At 46.0% G+C, this 18,368-nt stretch overlaps 1 protein-coding gene across 1 annotated transcript in view; it reads right to left on the reverse strand.

The window, feature by feature from the left end:
* Positions 1-18,368, reverse strand: part of LOC146855946 (YEATS domain-containing protein 4) — a 142,348-nt gene that overhangs the window by 10,315 nt on the left and 113,665 nt on the right. Inside the window, exon 6 of the mRNA XM_085653902.1 lies at positions 15,163-15,250. Within this exon, the coding sequence (XP_085510028.1) occupies positions 15,163-15,250 (88 nt within the window). The remainder of the gene's footprint in view (positions 1-15,162; positions 15,251-18,368) is intronic.

Here is an 18,368-nt window from a genome sequence, read left to right on the forward strand (position 1 = left end):
ATTACAGGAAATGCAGGAATTCTGCACTCCTAATATATCCACTCAAATCTCCAGGTGACAAAATCATAGAAAAATTAGAATAACCATAGCAATCGTACGCAATAATTGGGTTTTTTAGGGAACTCTTGAGAAACTTGGAATACCGCGGTATTAACGCATCCCAAAAATACTGCTGCAGGAGGGAAACCCAGCCTATGCAACCATCTGCTGTATGACTGGACTTCAAAATAACGAGCACACTAATTTCCAAGTAGGTGGTTTGCATATCTCAAGAAGAGGGACATTGCTAGAGGCATGGCAGCAACAGCTGCTCATTCTTGTAGAGTGAGCCCTTGGAGCTTTCAAACCTGAATGTAGACCCTTAGGAATGGACTGCCATGTAACTGCCTTCTCAGCCATATGAAAGCAGAAGCTATCTGCTCACCTGAAAGTATTTACAATCTAGTTCTTCAGCACTCTCCTCACCTCCAATGGGAGAGCATATTCCACACAACTCTGAGTGTTGTAGGGACAAAAATAGCCAAGGTAATCCTCCAGTTAAAAGTGCGTGGGAGTTCTAAGCAGCACCATGTGCAGGTGGAAGTATGCAAAGAACACCCCCCCCCATGGAGAGCACCTAGATATCCCAGACTCTTCTGCTCAATGGATGGTGGTCAGATGTACAATTTTTCATGCTAGACATTTCATGCCACATAGGCTCAAATGAAGAATCTTTGAGCTTATAAAGCACCACATTATTATCACATACACAGATCGATTTGCAGAACAGAGGAGCACTTCTCGTCAGCCTGACCAGAAAATCATGTGTGATGGGCACTGTAAAAAAATATTTTTGTCTTGGAACTTCCTATATGTGCAGTGACTGAGATGTACTCTAATCAAAACATAAGTTAAGATTAGACATAGATTAATTTAACAGACGATACAGAACCACAGCCTGTTCTTCATTCGCATAAGAGTTGTGGTGATGCACAGTGCGCCAACACAATGTCTCACTTTCTTGAATTTGTCTTAGTGCAAACACTTTACCTCCTTAAGAACTTTCTTGCACTCTTCAGCAACATTTCTGTGCCCACACTGAAGAAACTCAGGAGCTAACCTGTTAAGTGAAAAGTCAAGTTATGGTGGACAAATGTTGTCATTGAACCCTGACAACAAATTATGTGTGTAGGATACCATGATGGGAGATTGTGAAGAATACTGTAGAAGGACCAGGTCCCACATTTAAATCTTTAAAGGTGGGTGCAATGACAAACATCGTGGGCCATGATGCACTGACCTTTTCCTATTGTAGTTCATATCAACAGGACGAGAACAAAGGAGTCAAATGTAGTTCTATACCATTCTACAGACGTTTTTGCCAAACACACTAGACGTCCAGCTACATGTAAAACTAAATCATGTTAACCTGACAGGAAACTGCTTAAAGCATCTACCTGCTTGCTGCACACTCCTGGTAAGTTCTGAACGGACAGCTGCACGTTGTGTTGAATTCTCCAGTACAAGAGATGCTGTGCTTCTCTAAACAAGCTGATCAATCTCGTCTCTTCTTATTTGCACACATAAAAACATAATTGTTGTGTTGTCAAACTCCACCAATGTAAACCTCTAAACCTTTTGATTCTTCAGCAGGACGCTTGAAGAAGCAGCCTGATGGAACTGAGACCCGGGGTGCTTATGTTATACAGGTTCCCCAAAGGGAACAACAACCCTGTAGTGAGCAATCCCCCAGATAAGCTCCAATATACGCATCTAAGAACCAGTACATCACTTGGGGTGTTGGTGTTGCATTGATTCCAAAACCTCTTCACGTTTCTTCCATGTGAAACTTTTGCCTCCATTAATTACTTGAGACCTATTCACTGTTCAGGGCATTGGAGTGCATGACCCTACTATCTGGGTGGGGCTTTGTAGCGCACAAGTATTTTGGGATGAGACAGATGAAAGACGACCAGCAGAAAAGCAACCTTCCCATCCAGAAGATAGTCAACCTCATTATCTTCCCATGAAGCGAGAGGCACATGTCTACTGAAAGACATGACTGCAACGCTATCACCGCTTCATGCTTCCATATCCAGGAGATTCTAAGGAACATTTTAAAATGGCTACCATCAGCACCCGGAAACTGTCACGCAGGTCCTGGTCACAAGCAAGCTGCACTACTGAGACACGCTCTATGCCAGGATCAATTATAAAAAATAAACTCACCAGAAGGCGGCAGACCATTCAGAACTCGTCAACCAGAATAACTCTCACCTCCCATGCCACACACCCTTACATCTCACCACACGTGAAGGAGCTCCGCTGGCTCTCCATGCACAAACAAGCACAACTCAAACTCCTCACCCACACTTTCAAGGCACTACATAACACTGGCCCAGCTTACCTCAACAATTGCATCTTCTTTAACAAACCTTCCAGACAACTCCACTTATTCAGACTCCTACTTTCACACACCCTACACATATGGAAAACCAGATAGAGCATTCAAACCATCTCCTACATCACTCCAAAAGTGCGGAACTACACATAAGAGCCTCCCTCTCACTTTTTGAGCTTCGGCTAGACTCACATGTGCTCAGTGCCAGGATACCCTCCTGGGTGATAGTGTGCCTTAACAAATCTGCATTGCATAACAAATCAGGAAAATAATCATGTTGATAAGCAACAAAATTCCAAGCAAATAAATATTTGAGTGATGACTTCTGCCAATTGATAGATAACTCCACAGAGTGCAGTAGAGCTGTGGTGGGTTGTCAAAGATTAAGTAGCCTCATACTCTGATGGCTCTGGGTCCAAACGGGGTGAAATGGTGTGCAAAATACCGATGGACTGGGATTCAGCTCCAAGCAATTACCAGTGGCTGAGATTAATTCAAGCATTCCATCCATCACTTTTTTGTATACATTAGTGAGTGGGATGGGAATCCCCACACGTGGGTCCTGTGCACACTGTGCCACTGAAACCAAGCTGTACCCGCCTGGTGAGCCCATAATTAGGGTAAAGCAGTCCAGAGTTACTTGTGTTCCGGTTCAGGGAGGACTGGCTTGGCAGTTCGGGCTGGACTGTCCCGACTGGAGCAGAGTCAAGACTCATTTGCTTATAGCTGGGTCCAAACTGAGCGGACATGGCTTTCAAAATAACCATGGATTGGGATGCGGGTCGAGTAATTACCAGTGGCTGAGATTAATTCAAGCATTCCATTAATCACTTTTTGTATACGCCACTAATGCAAGGCACTTCTTAAACAACCCCACTGTAGATTTGAAGCTAAGGAGGAAAAATAAGTATCCTACACCTAAAAACAGAGATGTCTTACAAGAGTTATTCTGATCAGACAGCAGAAATGTGAATTTCAGAACTGTATTGTAATCGAGAAGTCTCTGTGACTGAGTAAAGGGTTAATTGTTTGCAATGTGACAATCTCAATTTTCTCTCTTGCTGTAAATCTAAGGACAACCTTTTAGATCTACTGACCCGTTGAACTGTGTGGAGTCATCCTATAATCTTCAATTTTCTTCAAGACTTGTTCTTTCCAGTTTTTTCCAGAGCTCTTGCTAAATAGATTGTCTCCTTAATCACCCTATTGAACCTCTCAACCATTCCATTTGTTTTAGGGTGATATAGTGAACATTTTTTATGCTTTATACCTCTATCCTTTAGAAATGTTTCCATTTCTTTTGAGAACAACTGCACCCCATTGTCTGTCAAGATTGACTCTGGGAATCCCTCTCTAGCCATGAGGTTTTCAAGAAATCTAATTACATGAATAGTTTCTATACCAGATGTAAACTGTATCTGAGGCCACCTTGCAAATAAATCCCAAATCACCAAAATAAAATTTTGTTGCCCGTTGGAATAAATGGGACCCACAATATCCAGAGCTACCTCTTTCCAAGGCCCACTGGGAAGTTCCCTGATAATCATAGGTTGAACTCTGACCAGTTTCGACTTTTCACTAGTGGCACAAACCAAGCAATTTCTAATAACCCTTTCAACTTGTAGGTCCATACCAGGCCACCAATAAGAGGAACGAAGCCTCTCTTTGGTACTGGACATACCCGAGTGCAATTCCTGAGCCATATCCACCAAAACTTTTCTGATCTCAAAAGGGGTATCAACCGTGTCCCACGTAACAAAATACAATTACACACACCCCACTCATCTTTCACACCCCAAAATTTTATAGCTTCAATTGACCCAGCATTTTTCTTTTTCCATCCATTCTGAATTAAACACATTACTTCAGACAATACAGGATCCAGAGATAACTTAATCCGCCATTGATCCTCATCAATTATACCAGCATTGACCAAACACACGTGTGAGTCATTCTCAACCCAGTCATCTGTTTCTTCTTCATCACCAGAACCCTCTACAAGCCTTGAAAGAGTATCAGCTATGGTGTTCTCAATATCAGGGATGTATTTTATTTCAAAATCATACTCTTGAAGAGCTATGACCCACTTACTAATTCTGCCAGAAACTTGGTCGATACCTTTTTTTAAAAATATTTCACATAGGGGTTTGTGATCTGATTTAACCAAAAATTTGGTACCCCACAAAAATTTCTTTAACTTCCTGATGGCCCAAAATACTGCAAGAGCCTCGCGCTCAATTACAGAGTAGCGTGATTCTGTATCCTGAAGAGCTCTAGAAATGAAAGTGATGGTTTCTAATCCATTTTCACTCCCCTGTTGTAACACTGCCCCCAACCCTTTGACACTTGCATCCGTAGTTATTACAGAAATCCTAGAAGGATTAAAACCTTTAAGGTTAGGTGCATTACAGAGTTTTTTCTTAAGCCCAACAAATTCCTCATCACACTCCTGAGACCAATTGAATTCCACACCTTTCTTCAAAAGTGCCCTCATACTCAAGCAATGTTCCGCAAATCCCTCAACAAATTTATTATAATACTCCGCCATGCCAAAAAACTTCATACGTTCCTCTCTAGATGACGGAGGTGGCATACGAGAAATTGTGTTAACCAAGTCAGGTTTTGGAGAGATGCCTGCACCTGAAATCGTATGTCCTAAATAATGAATAGAAGAGGTTTCAAAGCGACACTTCTCTAACTTTATGGTTAGATTGGCATCCTCAAGTTTGTTTAAAACATCAAAAAGAAACTTCCTATGCTTCTTGTGATCCTTTGCAAAAACCAAAATGTCATCCTGATAGACACAAAACCCCATCACACCCCTCAAGAACTCTCTCCATAGCACGTTGAAATACAGATGCCGCCGACATTAGGCCAAACGGCATCCTAACGAATCTGAAAGTTCCGAAAAGTGTGATAAATGAAGTCAGGTCTCTGGAAGACGTCTCCAGCTCAATTTGGTGGTATGCAGAAGCTAAATCAATTGTGCTAAAAACTATGGCACCACCTAGTAGTGTGAGCAACTCCGAGATATTAGGTAGTGGATACTTGTCTACAACCACCCACTTATTTAGTTGTCTCAAGTCCACACACAAGCGTAGAGACCTATTCGCCTTGCGTGCAGCGACAACCGAAGCAAGCCATTCAGTGTTGGTAACCTCTTCAATTATTCCACCATCTTTAAGTTTCTCTAATTCTTTCCTCATCTCCTCTCTCACTGCTAGAGGTACACTCCTAACTTTACATGAAGAAGGTTGAAAGTTACGACGTAAAGGAATGCTCAATTTAAAATCTTTAAGACATTCTAATTCCTCTCTAAATACCTTTGGAAATTTACTTTTAATATCACTACAACATCCCCATCAGACTTGAGATGAACAGTTTGAATATTTTGCTTAAGAATGATTGGAGAGGAACTCCCTGGGTCCAACATTACCCCTAAATCCGCTTGGTGGAACCAGCTAATAATACTGTCACCCTTCTTGGAGACATACACCTTCCCTGATACATATCGTCCACAGTATTCAATTAAACCTACAAAATACCCACACAGTGGTATGGGTTCACCCCCATAAGCCAAAGGGCGTATATCTGGTTTAAGTAAATTAACTTTCCCAGCAAGCTTCGTCTGATAGAACGTTTTCAAAACAATAGTGATTTTGGCCCCTGAATCAAAAAAGTACTCTTGTAGATTCACCCTCAACTTGTATTATATCCAAAGGACAAGATCTTTGCTCGCCAGACTTATTTTGTTGTACATGCGATTGAATCTGAACTACTATTTGACCACACACAAAGTCCTCTTCCTGAACCTCTGTCTCAACAGTTCTGACATTGCTGGCAGAATTTTTTGTTTTACAAACAAATGAAAGATGACCCTTGCGCTTACATTTGGCACAAATTGCCTTCAGTGCAGGACATTTTTTATCATTTGCATAATGCCCAAGTTTGTCACACCTAAAACATTTCGGAACAAAAGATTTAGATTTACCTTTAACAGCGTCATCACCTTTCGACAGATTTTTACTTGCAATGCCTTCCTTAACAGTTTGAATAGAGACTTGCACATCTTTCTTTAATGTGTCAACAAATTTTAAAGAGTGTTCGATCCTTTTTGCCACTTGTAACACCTCATCTAAGGAAGGTTCATCTCTTAACCAGAGTTCTTCGCGAACTTTCTCCAAGTTTAACCCTAACATAAACTGATCTCTTATTCTCTCATCTAAAAGTTGTTCAAATTTACAAGAAGACGCAAGCTTCCTTAGTTGAGTAATATACACTTCTACTGATTCCCCATAATTTTGAAGCCTTTTAGTGAACTGATAGCTCTCAAGTATTGTGCTAACTTTTGGTAGGTAATGATTATCTAATTTTTTAATACAAACTTCATATTCATTTAGACCCCTGCTTTCAGCAGCAGAAAGATCAGCTAGATGGTCCAAAACATCTTGTCCCTCCGACCTGAGACAATGTAAAAGGAGAGCGGTTCTTCTCTCTGCACCAAGATTCACGCCACAGACCTTAGCATATCGCTCAAATACCTTCTTCCACTTGATAGTGGGCTCACCAGGTTCAGATAAGAAAAAGGGGGGAGCAGTCACATTCTGCATAGTTATTAAATACTAAATAATAACCCACTCCAGATCACCAAAAAAAAAAAATGTTAATTCTAGAGCACACTAGAGCTGTTCCCACTTAAATGCAAACCTCACTAACACTATTAAAAATAATGTGAAGAATAAACTAGAATGCTTCCTTCACTTAGACCCAGATTTGCTGAATGAAGTTACAATCATACAATATGGAATGAACATAACAACCTTCCCACTTAAACTTGTCAATCGTAGAAGAATACATTCTCAAAAATGAACAGTAGATGGCAGTGTCAGGTAACAAGAGAGAAAAAGAAAAAAAAAAAAAAACTTGTTAAAAGCTTCACTGTTCTTGTTCTGTAGTGTCGACCAAAGTTAATGCGACAATATGAGTAAATGTAACTCCGAACAGGAGAATCTGTAACTGTAAAATTAAGGAAATGACCAAATAGTAACCTGTCATTTATGAATAAATCCGAAAAGTCAATTTAGAAAAAAAAAATTACGAGCCAGTAACTTTCTTAAATGTGAGTGAGTCACAGTAACTAAAGGGAAGTGAACAATTGATGCTCCTTGAAAGCTGCCTCTATATTTTACCATAGTGTGCGTATCACTGATGTGGAACGCGCAGTTGAAATATAGAATAAATTGGAATAATTATTCCCAAACGTGGTGTCATTGGTGAAAAAGGATAATGCACGCAAATCGTAATTCAAAATTAAATTGATGCGCTCCGTGTCGACCTTAGCATGTGCGTATCACGGATGCGAAACTCAATTTGAAACGCACTGGAGCAGACTAGTGATGCTTCTTGTTAAGAGTTGCTGGGCAATGCTTCCACTTCCTTCTTTAAATGCGTCACCAACGAGGCGTGTGTGTATCACGGAGGTGAAACGCACAAACTCTTCCGGTGCTGTGGCTGCCTGGCAACTTTGTTTTCCGCTGCCGCGGCTGCCTGGCAGCGCTCCCTGCCTTTCCTCGATCCTCGCACCAGAACAATGGTGAAGACTGAGGCACGGGGCAACACCCACACGCGGCGAAGCCCTCGTAGTCAGTAGAAAACGCCGCGTGGAGGTAGGCAACGGTTTTAGCCTCAAATAATGCGCTTCCGCCTAAAGTCTAGCGCGGTCAAGAACGTATGAAAGATAAGCGCACTAGCATGAATGTCACACAGCTTCATGTGCTGGTAGCTGTTGACAGCGCCATTAAATTTTTAGACGAGAAAAAAAAAACAATTATAAGAGGGGCGAGCCCGTGACGATCCAAAACCTAATTACCATATTATAAATATTCACGGCGAGAGCTCCCAACCCCCAAATCAGAATTCACAGTACCTTGTAAAATAATCAAAGCAGAGCGTTGTGGATGCTGGGTCCTCCTTTGGTCCAGCTGCCGACTACGCCAATGTGGGAATCTCCTTTGCATATAATAAGGACACTTGACTCAGGAGATTCATCAGGAACTTGCAGGTTTATTCCAAGGTATAACAGGACCCATCCAATACCATAGACAGCTCTCACCATAACAGCTTCTCACTCAACAGCTCCTGCTGTTGGAACCCACTTCAAATCATTACATTCTCTCACCTTGGTAACACATAGAACATTCCCATGTCATAACAATGAGCTAGAAGAGCTAGGTGTCACAGGCAAAGTATCACCATGACACCCAGGATACCATACTTCTCTTCTGTCCTCCAGAAATATTTGAAATAGACTCCTTTCCCCTGTTCAGAGACACACAACAGGGAGAAATTCACAGCATCTTTCTCTGACACGTTTGCCACCTCTCCTTGGAGAAGTGCAAGAGGGTCTGTTGAAGGAAAAAGGGCAAGGCGAGGTGTTTCAAATGGAAAACTGTCTTCTCCTACTTCAAGGCATGACATCACTGGAATAGGTGCTTACAGTTTTGAGGTTTCAACGTGATGCTAATGGAACTGTGCTACGTCAGTATTAGAACTGTGCCTAGGTTAGGTCATCATTAGAACTCTGACTATGTCATGTTTGACAACACAATGCTAACGGTTGTAATCTAGTCAGTTAGACCTAGTTGCTTAAACTGACTAGTGGTCTGTTAATTGTACTCACAATAAATCTACACTTCCACAAGTTTGTTTTGTAAAAAGAGGTTGGCCTTCTCGGTTTGAGCACCACAGAGTGCACAGTTCGGTCTACGTCTTACCTCTTTGAAGCTTCTCACCAGTGTGAGGACCAAATAGACTAGTACTGGAGAAAGGGAGGTTGGTAACCTTTCTATGTGCCTTCGGCCAGAGACAAGTCAGTCTCAACCGAACATACCTCCTGAGAAAAACTCTGCAGGGTGTAACCTACCTAGTTGACAGATCACTTACATAGGTTGCCGAACGTATGAGCTTGTTGGAAATCACTTGCCTCTTTATCAGTAAGACTTCAACCTCCAGGCTTATCCTCAGGAAACAGCCAGAGCACATCCTCCATTATTGCCCCAGCTGCATCTATCTAATCTATTTAGAATACGGTGACAACTGACGCAAAGGGGGAAAACACCCACACAAGTGCATTCACTTCTCCTTAATACATCACAGTGCTACCTTTTCTTTATGGGGAGATGCTAGAATGCTCAGAATGTCGAATACCTCTTTAAAATTACTGAAACCAGAATGAAATCAACTGGTAGAATCTGGCGAAGGTAAAAAGGGTCTGTTCACAAGACATACTCTTTTGCTCCAAATTAGTGAAAACTTCTTTAGTATCAGCTGTAATACAAAAATGCAAACTTTACTGGTGCAAGAGCAAGCCTTTGGACCATGCAGATGCACCCTTTTGGGGTCGTAGAGTCTGTAATACATCATTGCCTACCTGCTGCCTTTTTCCTCCTTTCCTCCGTGCCCACTTCGTCGGCCTTTTCCCGCTGCTGCTACTCCCCCTGAGGCCCCTTCCACCTGCTGCTTCCTGCTCCCGCCTCAGAGCTGCGCTTTCCCTCCCCCTCCCCTATTTAATGGCGACCGCATGTAGCGGGCGTGCCGCTGGCGCCTTCCCATCTGTGCCCGTCTGCGACCAGCGCCAGGAACCCTGGCCCTCCGGCACGCCAGCGCTACAGCCCCTCGGATCTCCATGAACTCAACGTCGGCAAGAACAACAACTGCAAGCTCTCCTCACCACTCAAAATACATGGACCCTTCACCTGCCATCAGTGCTGCCATTCCTTCACCTCCGCCAAGGCCCAGGACCCTCCGCTTCCCTCCAGCAACAACTCAACCGCACCACAAACCCTGCGATGTATACTCCTCAACGTCCGCTCCCTCCACAGACACGCCACGGAAATCTGGGACCTCCTCGACAGCACCTCCCCAGACATTGCCTTCCACACCAAAACCTGGACGAACACCACCTTCGGACCAGACCGCGATCACCATCCGAGAAGGATACAAATTCACCAGTAAGGATCGCCCGACCGCCCTGGGGGAGATAATGCCATCGCCCACAAGGCCCATCATCATTTGAGCACCTACACCGACGGGCCCACAGACCTGATTGAACACCTCCATTTCAAGCTACAGACCAACCCATCCACCACCCTCATCTACAGACCTCCGGACCCGCGCACCTTTCTCTGATTCCATCACCGACATCATCACGTCGCATGCCATCACCTCTACCAACTACAAACTGCTGGGAGACCTTAACTTCCACCTCAACAACTGCCAGGACCCAAACTCCACCACCCTCCTGGACAACCTTCACATCATAGGACTCAAGCAGATCGTACCAGAACCAATGCACTCCGCAGGACACACCCTCGATCCCATTTTCACAGCAGGGAGCTCCATCACCTTCAGCCACACCTCCGAACTCCCATGGACGGACCACAGCTGTGTTCACTTCACCTTCAAAACCAACATCTCCTGTAGACGTCCACACCAGCACAGGAATTGAAACAAGATCTCCAACGACCATCTCGCCGCCACCCTCAGCAGCTCCGCTCTAACCGCCACAGGCCATGACCCCACCACCGCCGCCCGCCCTCTACACAACTGGATTGCCGACTGTGCGAACACCCTCGCTCCCTCAAGAAAACCTCCAACCCTCACGCCAAGAGTCAGCTGGTTCTCCACTGAACTCCGAGACTACGGACGCACCTGCAGATGACTCGAAAAGCTATGGAGGAACGCCAAAACCCCTACAGACCTCGACAACTTCAAAACAGCCACCACAAACTCAGACTCACTAGGAAGAAAGCACTTCAGGACAGAATCTCTACCAATGCACACAACAGAAAGGAACTCTTCGGCATCATCAAAGAGTTCGCTCATTCACAGCGAGTCCACAGACATCACATCCTCCCAGGACCTCTGCGACAGACTCGGTGCTTTTTTCCATCATAAAATCAAGACCATCAATGACAACTTCGACGACAATAACCCCCACGAGGAACCCTCTCCCACCGCTCCCAGCACCACGCAGCCGAACCTAGACAGCTGGACCGCCCTCAGCATCAAAGACACCCTGAAAATGAAGAAGACCACCCACTTCGGCACCCCCACGGACCCATACCTCCACCACATCTACCACAGAGCTGCAGACATAATCGCCCGAGCTTCAACCGCTCCTTCGAGACTGCCTCCTTCCCCAATGACTGGAAATACGTTGAGATCAACCCTCTGCTGAAAAAATGATCGGCGGACCCCATCGGCCTCAAAAATTTCAGACCAATTTCCCTACTTCCTTATCCGGTCAAAGTCCTGGAAAAAGCCATCAACAGTCAACTTGCCGCTTTCATAGAAGAGAACAACATCCTCTACTCCCCCCCCCAAATCAGGCTTCAGGAGGAACCACAGCACGAAACCACCCTTCTTGAGGCAACAGACGACATCCGCTCCCTCCTCGACAGAGGAGAGACTGTAGCCCTCATCTTCCTAGACCTCTCCGCGGCTTTCGACACGGTCTCCCATCGCACCCTAGCCCACAGATTCCACGACGCGGGAATCCGGAACAAGGCCCTCGACTGGATCCTCTCTTTCCTCTCTGGCAGAATGCAATGGGTTAGACTCTCTCCTTTTCTCTCAGAACCAACTCCGACCACCTGCGGAGTCCCACAAGGATCCTCCATCAGCCTGACCCTGTTCAACATCTACATGGCCCCGCTTGCATCCAGCGTCAGATCACACGGACTCAACAGCACATCGTACGCAGACGACACCAAACTCATCCTCTCCCTATCCAACAAACCCAACCTCACCAAATGCAACTTCCAAGACGGAATGGTAGCCATCGCCAGATAGATGAAGAACAGCTGCCTACAACTCAATATGGATAAAACGAGGTGCTCATCATGGGCCCACACCACGACGCCTGGAACGACACCTGGTGGCCCCCCGCCCTCGGGGACCCCCACGGACCACGCACACAACCTCGGAATCATCCTGGACTCCGTACTCAAAATGGACCACCAGATCAACGCCATCACCTTCCCCTGCTACCACACCCTCCGCCTACTCTGAAAGACATTCAACTGGATCCCCCCGAACACAGGAAACCCGTCCCGCACGCTCTCATCAGTAGCAGACTGGACTACAGCAATGCACTCTATGCCAGTATCAACAAGAACCGCACCCGCCAACTCCAGAACGTCCAGAATGCTGCCGCTAGACTAGTCCTTAACCTACCGCGCCACTGCCACATCAGTCAACACCTACGGACTCTACACTAGCTCCCGGTCCAGAAGAGAATCACCTTCAAGCTTCTCACTCACGCACACAAGGCCCTCCATAACACCAGACCCGCCAACCTGAACCACCGCCTCTCGTTCCACGCTCTCCAGCGTTCTCTCTGCTCGGCCGAGCTCCCCCTCGTGACATACCTCGCATCAAGAAAATTAGAGCAGGAGGACACTCCTTCTCCCTCCTCGCTTCCAAGGCATAGAACTCCCTCCCTCTACGCCTCCGACAGACTCCATCACTTCCTAAGTTCCTAAAGGACCTCAAGACCTGGCTCTTCGATGGAACTCCGTGACCTACTCGGAAACTGCAGGACCCCCTACCCCCCTTCTCCTCCCCATCCCTCATCGCCTGGAGACCTGTTCCGGTGAGTAGCTTGCGCTCTACAAACCCATCATTGATTGATTGTAGGGGTCACCTTCCGGGTTTGGCGTAGCAGGAAGCCAAGGTCTAATGTTCTACCAACAGTTCATTGGATGCGTCTTGTATTCTGCTGGGAGCAGGGAGTTGGTAGCTGGTGCGCTATGGGGAAGGTGGGCCCGCTAAAGACAGGCTGCACAAGGGGATTTGGAAGCAAGTATGAGAGCTCCCAAATGTTGGCTCCGTCCGCAAGGGCCTTTCGGGATAAGGGAGCACAGCCAGTTCGTCGTTACCCTGTCGGTGAGGGCTGAGTGCAGAGCAGGTAGGTTCGCCTGCCCCAGTGTGTAAAGGTGCTCTTCGCGGTCAGGGGCCAACAACTGACTGGCAATTTCAGGACTGCTGGGCCACTCTCGAAGTGGGTCTTAGGGGGTTTGTATGCCCCTCAGCGACTGTTGCGCTCTGGTATAATTGGAGTCCTGACTGGACTCTTTGAAGTCGGTGTTGGTTGTATGTCGTTCAGTACCCCGGGGACTGGTACTGCACAGTTCCTGGCGATCTTGGTGCCTCCACACTTGGAGGATGGGGGGATTTGATGGAAGTAGTCAAAACAGATCTGACCTTCCAGAGCACGAATACCTCTTCCTGGTTGAGTGCTGAGCCGGTCGGGCCAGGGAGAAGCAAGCCGATGGACTGGAATCTGCAGTTTCGGTGCCTTCAGTCTGCAGGGAAGTAGCTCCTCTGCTCCGAAGGAGTTCTTGGGAAGTTTGCGGAGGCTGGTAGTCCTCTGGGGTTCTTAGAGGCCAGGACGAGACAGTTCAACTCGATTGTCAAGTCTGAAGCAGCAGGCAGGGGTTCGCGCCAAAACTCCGCAGTAGGCACTTAGTTCTCGGGTTCAGCAGCTCTTCTTTCTTTGTCCTCTTCGACTTTAGGCCCGTCAAATCTGAAATTCTGGGGTGAGGGGTGCCATCCAAATACTCAATTTAGGGGGGTTAAGGGAAGTACCAGATAGTAACCAATGGCCTGCCTATTTGTAGGGTGACTCACCCTCTATATGACCACTACCTTTGGGAAGTGGGCATAACCCTGACCCGAATAGGCTAATTTCCTCCAATACAAGATGAAAAATGCTGAAAAGTGGGCTCCACATCAGCTGGCCAGACCTAGAGGTGGTGCTGGCTGAGGGTGGGCGCACCTCCAGAGCTAACTAATTTTACTGACTGCCTTGCTGCGCAAAAAGTGGGGACAGGGCCGGGTGGCATCGTCCACTAACTTGAGAGGCACAGGTCGCATTTCAAAGGCAGCAGGCTTTCCTTCTGTCCTCCAAGAGCGAAGGCTCTCACCTCAGGAGGTCAGAACCCTGTCTAGAGTGGCTGGCTGGTTGAGACCAGTCAGTCAACGCACTAGTAGTTTTTCCCGGGGCACCTCTAAAGTGCCCTCTGTGTGCATTATGCATCATGTAGCTGGGGATCTCATAATCACGAGTGTCCATCCCATGTACTCATCATGGCTTCCCTGTGCACTTGTAGTATCTAAGGGTGACCTTAGAGATCACCAGGACATATCCACTCACAGATATGCCCTCACAATGGTATAGTGCACCCTGCCATAGGGCTGTAAGGCCTGCCGCAGGGGTGACTTCCCTGTACCACATGCAGTGTTTTGCTGGCTTGGCACACAGAGGTGTGTGCCATGGTGACTCTTCAGTTTTCTTTGCACCAAGACACGCAGGCTGCAATGGCAGTTTGCATGAGTTTGGTGAGGGGTCCCTTAGGGTGGCACTAGTTGTCCTGCAGCCATTAGGGACCCTTTTTAGGTTCAAGGACCCAGGGGTACCACTTACTAGGAAATTACAATGGATTCTAAAGGGGTTGCCCATTGTGGAACAACTGTACAGTTTAGGGAAAGAACACTGGTTGGGGACCTGGTTAGCAGGAACCCTGCACACTTTCAGTCAAAGTTGCACCAGATACCAGGCAAATGTTTGTGTGTGTGTGGGGACGAGGGGAGGTTCTGCAACAAAAACCTAGTTTTCTAAAGGTAAGATGTAAGCTTTCCTAGAAATCTATTTGAAATGGGACAACCAAATTCAACGAAACAAAGATTCATGTAACTGTATGCATTTTACCAATACTTACATTCAGTTTCATGCTTGTATGCTCCGAGTGTTAACTGGCGAGATGTTGTCAATAGCTGTTGCATCATGGCTGTGGGATTCTGGAAAATCTATGGAACGAAAATCACTTTGTAATTAAGCACAACTTACTGTTCGGCTCTACAATCTATTTAGATCTAGAATTATTACAATATTATGCTGGAAATTGACTGAAGCTAATTACTGGAAAAAAACTGTATAGAATTTCCAGAAACTATTGAATGCACTGTATCTGCTTTAGGTCATTTAGGCAATTGTATTCATGCATTCTAAAGAAAATGGTAAATCATGGTCTCAAATAACCACCAGAAAAATAGAGAAATGCCGCTTACTAGTTTCCAGCTTACTTTAACTATAAACAATATTATCTTTACACAAAACAAGCTTGTCAAACTTTCTTCTACTCCAAGTCTTTTTTTTCTTGGGTATCTAGTAGCCCGTTGAAATGGCTTCAATAACCTCTTTCTGTCTATTCTTTCGCTTTCCTTGAAGGGACCCCCTTCCTGTTTAGTTCCGCTTTTTATATGGCAAACTTGAGCCCCTTGTTTTTCTCTTTATACTACACCTCTATCCTGTTAATTCAACGACTTAGATGGACACTTTTCCACAGTTTCTTTCTCGGCTTCTCTCAATACCCGTATCCCTCTAGCAACTGCCTGGATGGGAAATTATTTCTTACATTCAAACTGCTATGTAATATACAGATTCAATCCTTCCATCTTTCGTAACAACATCCCAATCACCTATTTCAATCCTCTTCTTCTACTTCAGTGGTAACATGAGCTTTATCTCCAATTCGTTATGAACCTTTATAGAGGCAATTACTGCAGTTATTATGGACTACTGCTATAAAATATTCAATATTTGCAAGGTCAGATGAATATTTTCCTCTTCTCCAACACACTCTTTCAAACTTCAGTCCAATGTCATCTTAATTTCTGTTCCTCTATTAAGGTCAGTATCAGTGAATAGATTAGTGTTCGTTTAGAAAGCATTTAACATTAATGCTAGTTATTTGCCATCCATCATCCACTCTCACATCACCAGATCAATTGATTTAGCTGCCTATTTTCAGTTTCACTCTATGCATTTTGTCTTTGAATGTATTTACTTATAGATTTACTAATCACCAATTTCTCTTTATAAACCTAAATTAAGTCTTCCCTCTACATCACCCAGTTTAATAACCCACTTTGTGAACCTCACTAGGTTTTTCCCTTTCTCACTATTGACAAAAAGTTTCCAGAACAATCACCCTTACGTGATCGATCATCATCTTTCTTAGCTACGTTAAAAAAGTCTCTGGATCAGTTTAAATTGTTAATGTTCCTCTAAAATAATTTTCTTGGGGGGTGTGGGTTGGCAGACATGAAGAGGTGTGGACAATCAGCAGTGAGAGCACCAGCAGTGGCTGCCTGGACCAGGATAGCCTGCTCTTCAGGACTGGTTGGTGTGCTACGCTCCACATGGTGCAGTTGCATGACGACTGCTCCAGGTGCCCTGCCCGGCGATCCACACCGGAAGTGAAATGGAGGAGCGTACGACCCCAGATCACGATCGGTGATATGGTGCATTGAACTGGCTTCCCCCCTAGCCTGCCTTTACCTTCTGCTCCTGTCATAGGAGCATGCTGATGGGGAATGGACTGTCCGTCGTCGATTGCGGCCCCTGGCCCCCAGCTTGTGGTGTTGGCCGCGGAGTGCCTTGCTGAGGGCTGCGCAGCCTGGACTGGCTGCGGGAGTCGAGTGGAGTGACCTTCACGGGGAGCAGGTGTGGCGGCAGGTAATTGGAGTGCTGCCAAGCTCCCTGCCCCCAAACAGAGGCTGCGGGCATAACACAGCGAACGCCAGTGAGGCATTGTGGGTGCGGCCCCTGCCTCGCCTGGTGGTGTATCTGTGTTGCCCGTCTCGGGCACCCCTGAATAAAGAGTAAAAAAAAAAAAACAACGAGGGCAATAATACGATGGATTACCTGGAGAGATGTATTTGAGAAGAGGTGGCGACAGAGGGCCTCTCTTCCTTCTACGCTTTTGAACAAGCACATCGACTGTCCGCAAGGCCTCTGCTCCCAGGAGCACCGCCACACCTGGTTGTGTCAGAATCTATCTGGACTTTTCTAGGGAGTTCCAATGCCAGCGCTCCACTTACTTAGTGCTACGAAGAAGCTCAGGCAACTGGAGATCCCATACGTCATGTTGTTTCTGGCAAGGTTAAGAGCAGTAACTCTGGATGGCGCCCGATTCTTTAATCTGCAGGAGGTGTGGGACTGGTTGAACTCCTGACCGTAACCTGGAACCAGTCAGGAATCGCAAAGTCAATGCCACTGCAGAACCAAATCCAGCAGTTGCTTTGCTAAGTGGAGGTAGACTAGGCACTGAGCCCCAGCCGGAAGAAGTGGAAGCCCAAGATACGGACTCCGATCGCAGATCCAGTGCTTCGAAAGGCTCGAGCCATGCCCTCTCACACGTAACTCCTGAGACATCAAATTAAATCATTTAATGGGAGTGGTGTAAGGTAGCCTACGTGTTGCAGACCTCTGGTCCCACATGTTCTGCTCATTGGATTGGGGGGTACACTCATTTCCCCCGAGTCTAAGACAATCTCCGGGTTTCTACTCATTGGATGTGTGGAACCACCGTAGGGGCCGGCACTCACTTTTACCCCCACCTCAGAGTAGCCCTTGGTGCTCCCACACACAGTGGTTAGTTCACTACAGGTTTGGATGGGGGTATCTACCTACTTGTCCTGGGGCAGGGGTGTTGAGTTAGTAGCTGTTTATTTGTTAAATGGGGTGTCATGAGACACAACTTAGGGACAGATATGATCGGGATCTCTAAGGGAGCATCGTCACATGCACAGTGGGCTAACATGGATCGTGGCAGCCCTACGATCATTTAGGAGTTAGATAAATGGCTGCTCAGGTGACTAATAAAGACCTTTCCTGGAATATCAGAGGAATGCATACCATGTCTAAATGCTATAAAGTCTTCTCTTATCCAAAAATAAGATGGATCCACATAGTTCTCTTGCAAGAGACACACCTGTTAGCTAAGGAGGGGGCAGCACTGCAACGCAGGTGGAGAGGCCAGGCTTTCTATATGACCTCTTCTGCATATGCCAGGGGTGCCTTAGTTTGGGTCGGAGCGGGTGTTCCCTTTCAGCACATGGGTGATCGAATAGATCCAGAAGG

Source organism: Triturus cristatus, chromosome 4_1, assembly GCF_964204655.1.
Source record: "Triturus cristatus chromosome 4_1, aTriCri1.1, whole genome shotgun sequence".
NCBI classification, from domain to species: Eukaryota; Metazoa; Chordata; class Amphibia; order Caudata; family Salamandridae; genus Triturus; species Triturus cristatus.